General features: G+C 40.0%; 1 protein-coding gene across 14 annotated transcripts; it reads left to right on the top strand.

Moving 5' to 3' along the window:
• The first annotated feature begins 321 nt into the window (after positions 1-321).
• LOC134863769 (RNA-binding protein 39-like) lies at positions 322-6,938 on the top strand. 14 transcript variants are annotated; one of them, XM_063882462.1, is made up of 18 exons: positions 322-474; positions 1,648-1,705; positions 1,877-1,952; positions 2,400-2,467; positions 3,279-3,328; positions 3,450-3,641; positions 3,871-3,924; positions 4,047-4,088; positions 4,198-4,315; positions 4,406-4,558; positions 4,662-4,799; positions 4,889-4,954; positions 5,034-5,238; positions 5,570-5,656; positions 5,750-5,846; positions 6,017-6,122; positions 6,220-6,298; positions 6,404-6,938. In XM_063882462.1, exons 2-18 carry the CDS (start codon positions 1,655-1,657, stop codon positions 6,502-6,504), a joined length of 1,683 nt encoding a protein of 560 aa, XP_063738532.1. In that variant the 5' UTR covers positions 322-474; positions 1,648-1,654; the 3' UTR covers positions 6,505-6,938. The 14 variants fall into 14 exon arrangements, with proteins under 14 accessions (XP_063738532.1, XP_063738567.1, XP_063738540.1 ...); XM_063882470.1 differs by having other exon boundaries at positions 355-611; positions 5,765-5,846; XM_063882453.1 differs by having other exon boundaries at positions 355-611.
• Positions 6,939-7,213: the final 275 nt, after the last annotated feature.

Below are 7,213 nucleotides of genomic sequence, written 5' to 3'. Positions count from 1 at the left end.
ATGCAGAGCTGGAAGAAGTACTTAGATCTTGTATTTAAGATATTGTACTTAAGTAAAAGTAGAGCCAATGTAGGAATTACTCAAGGTAAAACAGAAGTAGCTACTAGTAGTATTAGTATTAGCATTCAAACGTACTTTCAGTGCCATTTTAGAATTGTATATATATAAAAAATAATGTAGTGGAGTAAAACTACACGATTTAAGTCCCTGAAAATGATACTTAAGTACAGTACTGGACTAAATGTACTCAGTAGTTAATTTACAACACTGCTTGTCTAGTTTTCCTGTGTGATGAAGAGAGAGGTGAAGCGCTGCTCATCTCCAGAGGGTGGCGCTAAGGCCACAAACAGACATCGCCGCTGCCGCAGAAACTCGCAACAGCAGCAGCAGAAGAAGAAGACGAAGAAGACGAAGGAAGGCGAGCATTTTGATACAAGGCCACGACCTGCCACGGCGAGTCGCTAACATAAAAAGGTTATATAACTTCGAAAATTGAGAAAAATCGAAGCTTTGTGTGATCTTCTTAGAGGGAGGCGTCGGGACAAGTCTCTTCTACAGCACATTTCCATTGATATTTTGACTTTGGCACATCATTTCATCAATTTCAAACGGTAACGTCAATGTTTGCTAATTAAGCTAGCTCGCTGCCGCGGAAACGCTGTTTAGCCATATTGGCTGTTTAACTTGTTTCCCCAATGTAAACATTACTCGACCTTTTGTAAACATTTCGGGGTAATGATGTCTTAAAATTGATTCTTGTTGACGATGTGTATACGTTTGTGTTTAATCATGTTAGCAGAATAATCGAATGCTTCGGTAAATTCATAATAATAGCCAAGGAAACAAGTAATCGTTAACACGACGGAGATGTAGCTCCCTGAGGTGGCTAGTGAGGGTTAGCTCAGCGTTGAGAGCAACGCGTGTTTATCATTAATGCTACCTCTAATGCTAAACCTTCGTTTGAGCTATGCTAAATCTGCGACTTTAAATGTATCTCATTCAATATTAAATGTATGAAATTTAAGAAAATTGCAAGGAAGTACGGGCAAACTCTATCTCGCATTGCTGCCGTATAACTGGCGTACCTCTAGCTTTCAGTAATTTAGCTTGATGCATGTGATTGACCGTAGTCATTGAATGTGGGCTTACTTGTATGACTAGCCCTAAGAAGATACAGCTCAAAACACCAGGTAAAATGAAAGCTGATAAACAAATGTAACATAGCGTAACATTTATCAATACCAATTTGAGAATTGTTGTCGTCACAGTAGCATGTAAACAAGCCCTTGCACTTGGAAAATAAGTAGAAAATACACATTAAATATACACATCTCAAAATAAAACAGAACTGAACAGTAACATATATACATATTGACAGATGATCATATGTAGACTGTCAAATATACACTATGAAGGGTTAATTACAGCTAACACAAATAACAGTAAGATATTATTTACATTAAGTGTGCTTAATATGTATTGGTGAAAACCTTGTTGCTTAGCCTATATACTCAACCACTTCTTTTGAAACTTGATTGTATGCAACTGTATACAAGAATTGAAGAAGAGTCATTACCCATACTCTTGCATAAGCCATTCAAATCAAGTTTCTTGTTTGTAAAAATCATTGTTGTCTCTGTTTCACAGGATCATCATGGCTGATGATTTTGACGTTGAGGCCATGCTGGAGGCTCCATTCAGAAAGGTGGGTTTCAGATTACAGAGATATGAGGCCTGTTTCACTGTTATGATTTACTCTTGAGTCCTTTGATATTTGCTTACTGTGACAAGTTTACTTGAATGTTGTGTGGTGTGATTGAGTATTTAAAACGAAATACAGAATTATAAATAAATCCGCATCTATCTCTCTTTATAGACTTCCCTAATGATATCTCACCTCTACTCCCATGAATTCATCTTTGATTCCACTGTGAACTGTGAAAAAAAGGAAGGTAGTTATTGTGCATATACTGATGTACTGTGGTTCACCTTAGGAGTAAAAGAGATTCAACCTAGAACATCCAATCCCTATTCGGTTGCAACAAGGTGAATGCCAATGGTTGATAAGCCCATCTTTAACTGTCCAGGAAAGGAGGCAGTATTCAGATTTACAATCTGCACGCCAACACTTTTTCTGAATGTGCAGTCCTGTACAACCCGCTTTAAACCCGACTTCTGAAATTACGTGGACTGTGTGGCTTTGACAGAAATGTATAACTCTGTAGCCTGGAAGTAATTAAACTTCAACAAAATTGCTCTTTAGGTAGAAACCTGTATAACATTGTGTTTTAGAAAAATAATTTCCCCACGTCATTAAGGGATACTGAATTGTGATATCAATCTATAACTGTTTTAAATCCATTAGCTGTAGTTTGACAACAGTATGCTTGAAAATGCAGATATTGCAGTTGTGGAGCTTCATGGTTCGAGCACATGTGCCATGTCATGTTTTTATGGCAAAACAAAGGTGAATAATTAACTTTTCTTGCAAGTAAATATGAATACTGCCTCTTTGCCATAGTCAACTGTTATGTGAATCAGCATCTTAATTTTGCATGCTACACAAAACCGCAGATATTGATATATTTTTTAGAATGATTGTAAAATAGAGTATCTTGCATCCTTGTTTTATAGTCAGTTATTTTTCAGTAGTTAATCATTCTTTAAGTCAAAAGATTGGACATATTACTAAAGATAATGGCAGTATAACACGTGGCTGAATTGATGGATTATTCATTTCTTTTTTTTATTTATTCATTATTTTCCTTGGGCGTCAATATTACTAAGAAGTGTGAATCCCTGTTTGCTTCAGGGCAAGATGTGTGACAGAGGTGGCATCGAGCTCTTACAGTCCAAGAACGAAAATGGGTGAAGATCACTGGACTGACACCAACCACACAGGATCTCTTTTAGTGGCCGTGGGCCATGCGTGGTCACATGATTAGGCACAAATAGTGGCATTGGTACGACCTATAAGGAGGGGAATGGTGGAGATGATCTGAAAGCTTCCTGAACTCAGCTAATATGTTGGACACTCCCTTAACTTTGCTTTGTTGCATTAAGTACTGAGCAGCCTTGTAAAAGCAGAAGTGGGATGGGAAGCTATTGGGGTGGTGGAAGGACACTGTCCAGACATGACAGTAGGAAGTTTTGAAGTATTATTATTATTAATTGTATACATTCTGCATTTTCTCTTGTCCCACCCCACCCCCTTTACCTTGACGACTTGAAATGTTTCATCTACGTCCTCATGATGTTCTTCTATCAACCTTGCTTAGGATGAGATGAAGTCCTCTCATGCAAATGGACATGACGACCAAATCAAGAAGTAAGTCTTTAAAATATGATGTACCATATTAGCTTTGTGGTTCTGACATTTATTACGGTGTTTCTTTTTAATGTGATCACTTTTGCATGCACGAGGATAGCAGTGTTGTACCATGTTTCAGGAAAAGGAGGAGTCGAAGCAAGAGCCGAAGCCCAGGCTCTAGGAAGAAAAGGAGCAGAAGCAGAGACAAAAAGAAGAGTAAGAAGAGGAGCAAGAGCAGAGAAAGGAAACGGAGCCGCAGCAGAGAGCGCCATCGGAGCGGCTCCCGAAGCAAGGAGCGCTCTGGGCGCTATAGGGCACGCAAGAGCCCGGTGTATGTGACCTTTTTATACCTAATAACATTAACACTTTATGGTACCATATAGTGCCCTCCAATGCAACTGGCTGCTGTCTCTATGTAGCTTAGTGTTCTGTTTTTTGTAACAGAAATAAATACCATTGGACAATTAATGCAGTCCAGTTCAAAACCATCACTATGGGTGGTAACTCATTGTCTCAATATATTTAAAAGTGGAAAAAGTCATTCTTCTTTATATTTCTAGCCGGAAACGTTCCAAAAGCCGGAGCCCCTTCAAAAAAGAGAAGAGTCCCATCCGGTAAGACCTCACATTACTGCTCATAAAGCCATTGGGAACATTTCCTGATTTTGCTATAGCACCCTGAAGAGATTTTCTTCAAGGTTTAAACAGATCTTTGAAATTTCTTCCTTTTATTCAAGAAACTTTGAGGATGCTATCGGGCAGTATAACAAAATCAGGGAGTAAGATTTACCTTTTTGATTTGTCACAATATTGATCATCACATTATTTGATTTTAACATTTCCAGAGGCATTCATTTTTTATAAATTGGCTGTTTCTCTTTTTTAAAGGCAACCAATTGACAATCTAACACCAGAGGAGAGGGATGCCCGCACAGTTTTCTGTATGCAGCTGGCTGCGAGAATCAGAGCTCGAGACCTGGAAGATTTCTTCTCAGCTGTTGGAAAAGTCTGTCGATTCTCAAGTTATATTCCCGCACAATCTAGCAAGTCTGAGTGATGACATCATGTCTTAAACTGTCACTGTTTCTCTCTATAGGTAAGAGATGTGAGAATGATCTCCGACAGAAACTCCAGGAGATCAAAGGGCATCGCATACATCGAGTTTGTGGAGTCTTCTTCTGTTCCACTGGCTATCGGTCTGACAGGCCAGAGGCTGTTAGGAGTGCCCATCATCGTCCAGGCTTCTCAGGTGGGCGTCTAATATATCCACCAAACGTATTTTTCAAATGGAAACTTGTTTTACGCAGATTACAGTGGGGTTGGAAATAATAACATATTTAATGTGATTACAGGCAGAGAAAAATCGAGCTGCCGCCGCCGCCAACAATCTACAGAAGGGCAGTTCAGGTCCGATGAGGCTGTACGTTGGCTCGCTGCACTTCAACATCACTGAAGAAATGCTGCGAGGGATATTTGAACCTTTTGGAAAGGTGAAGACCCAGTTTCACATATAGTTATAACTTGATTTGTGGATGCATTAACAATAATCCTCCCATATTGGTGTGTTTTGTGTCTAAAGATCGAGGGAATCCAGCTCATGATGGACAGTGAGACCGGACGATCCAAAGGATATGGCTTCATATCGGTAATTCAATCATCTACTTCATTGACAGTGATTCAGGAGAGTTCAGGTAGTTTGATTCTTACCTCTTTGCTGCTTAAAGTTTTCAGATGCAGAATGTGCAAAGAAGGCCCTGGAGCAGCTGAATGGCTTTGAGCTGGCAGGACGTCCGATGAAGGTGGGGCATGTTACAGAGCGCTCAGACTCATCGACAGCCAGCTCCTTCCTGGACAACGACGAGCTGGAGAGGACCGGCATCGACCTCGGCACCACAGGGCGCCTACAGCTGATGGCTCGACTAGCAGAAGGTCCGTGAACACATTCATCACTTTGTTTTGACCGTACATTTCTATTGAACAGCAACTGTCGACCATATGAGACGAACAGAAAAATATGCGCCAGTTTCAGCCTCTAAAATGGATACTTTTTAAGGGATTTAGACTTATGGTGTCAATGCCCATTCTCATCAGCTCTGCATCGTAAACAAGATGCAACAAGCTGTGAATCTGTCTTTTTACAGCTGACACAGGATTTTGACCTTATATTACTTTGACATGTTTCCTCAATGTCGTTAATGCAACATAGCAAGCGTTGGATTTATTATCTCACAATAACAGTCACTTTCCTCCCCTTCCACAGGAACTGGTCTGAAGATCCCTCCTGCCGCTCAGCAGGCTCTCCAGATGACCGGGTCCATACCCTTCGGAAACATTTCTGCTCAACCAGGTGGGGGTCTCAATGATGGAATAACATCCTCTTTGAATGTATGTTTATTCATGTGTTGGAATAAAGTGGTGACACATGATGACTTTTGTTAAGCTGTCCCAACTCCAGCTCCAAGCCAAGCCTTGAACCTCCCTTCACAACCGCTGGCCACACACTGCCTTCAGCTGTCCAACCTGTTCAACCCACAAGCGTAAGGATTATACATTTAGTTAATTTCTTCAAATTCATCACAATACATTTAAGTTGGCACAAAACACCTACCGCTAAATTACCTTCTGCCAGCATTCAAAAGCTGGGAGGAACAGATGGACCAGCTAGTTTAAACAATGACCAAATGTACTTTTTTTCTTTGTTTTTCAGAGAAAATGATCCCACCTGGGCCATTGAGATCCAAGATGATGTTATTGAAGAGTGTAACAAACATGGAGGAATTGTTCACATTTATGTTGATAGGAACTCTGCTCAAGTGAGTTAATAATTACAAAGTGTTTGTTCACCCATAAAACAAATCCAGCTTCCCTAGTGGACCGAAGAGTAACTGAGTGTTTTCCTTTTTTTCACAGGGTAACGTGTACGTGAAGTGTCCCTCAATACCAGCGGCGATGGCAACTGTAAATGCACTTCATGGACGCTGGTTTGCAGGTATTTGACAATCCCTTTGGTTTTGAATCTTTAAAATGTAACTGTATAAAAACAATGGGTAGAAAGTTTGCGCTTTTTAACATTTCCTTGTTCTCTCTGTTCCAGCCAAAATGATAACGGCTGCCTACGTTCCCTTACCGACCTACCACAACCTTTTCCCTGATTCGGTTGCAGCGAAGCAGCTTCTCATGCCGGCACGTCGATAGTCTGAGACAGGTTTATGAAAGTCAGTGTAAATACATTTGTTTGCAGTCATGGAGGTGTCATTGAAACACGACGGCTGTGTGTAATAAAAGTTGCCTCAACTTCCTGTGTTCACCATTGAAGACTAGGCAGGTTTTTTTGTCCTTTGAGTTGCTTTTCAAATTTTTTGTGGGTTTGTGTTGTAAACTACCACCGAGAAGTAATCTGCAGTTATCTATTGGTCTGTATGTTTTTAAATATTCCTGTCTTATCTGCTTGTTTAAATCAACCATTTTAGATTTAAAATTGCAAAAGAGTTACAAAACTGTGTTGGGTTATAGGCCTTAAATGCCAAAAGTATATCAATGTCAACAATAATCCTTTGTAACTTTTTACAGCCATAATTTCATTTTTTGTATGAAGGCTCCCAATAAACTTTGGCAAATTTGACAATTCATTTTATGTTCATGTCCTTTTTTAAAGAATTATTCTTTCCAGGTTAAATAAAACCGGACATGTTTTTTTTTAAAGTTATTTTTGGGGGCTTTTTGCCTTTAATCGGATAGGAGAGGGTCGGGAATCGAACCCAGGTCGCCAGTGTACGGTGCAGGTACCCCAGCCAGTTGCGACATGGCCGGGGACCGACATGTTTTTGACACCAATAAGCTGGAGTTGCCTCAGAAAAAAGTGAAAACTGCTGATTGTTTTGTGCTTCATCATTTAGTGTACTAC

This window comes from Eleginops maclovinus, chromosome 1 (assembly GCF_036324505.1).
Source record: "Eleginops maclovinus isolate JMC-PN-2008 ecotype Puerto Natales chromosome 1, JC_Emac_rtc_rv5, whole genome shotgun sequence".
In the NCBI taxonomy this organism is placed as follows: domain Eukaryota; kingdom Metazoa; phylum Chordata; class Actinopteri; order Perciformes; family Eleginopidae; genus Eleginops; species Eleginops maclovinus.
The sequence above is the reverse complement of the archived record's forward strand: the minus strand, read 5'-3'. Positions and strand labels throughout refer to the sequence as shown.

What these genes read in the sequence shown, in the direction of transcription:
- LOC134863769 (XM_063882462.1), top strand. Translation starts at nt 1,655, where the DNA reads ATGGCTGATGATTTTGACGTTGAGGCCATGCTGGAGGCTCCATTCAGA. An exon ending in TCTTCTCAGCTGTTGGAAAA is followed by an intron (nt 4,316 to 4,405) that starts GTCTGTCGATTC and finishes TTCTCTCTATAG; the next exon opens with GTAAGAGATGTGAGAATGAT. An exon ending in TCATCGTCCAGGCTTCTCAG is followed by an intron (nt 4,559 to 4,661) that starts GTGGGCGTCTAA and finishes ATGTGATTACAG; the next exon opens with GCAGAGAAAAATCGAGCTGC.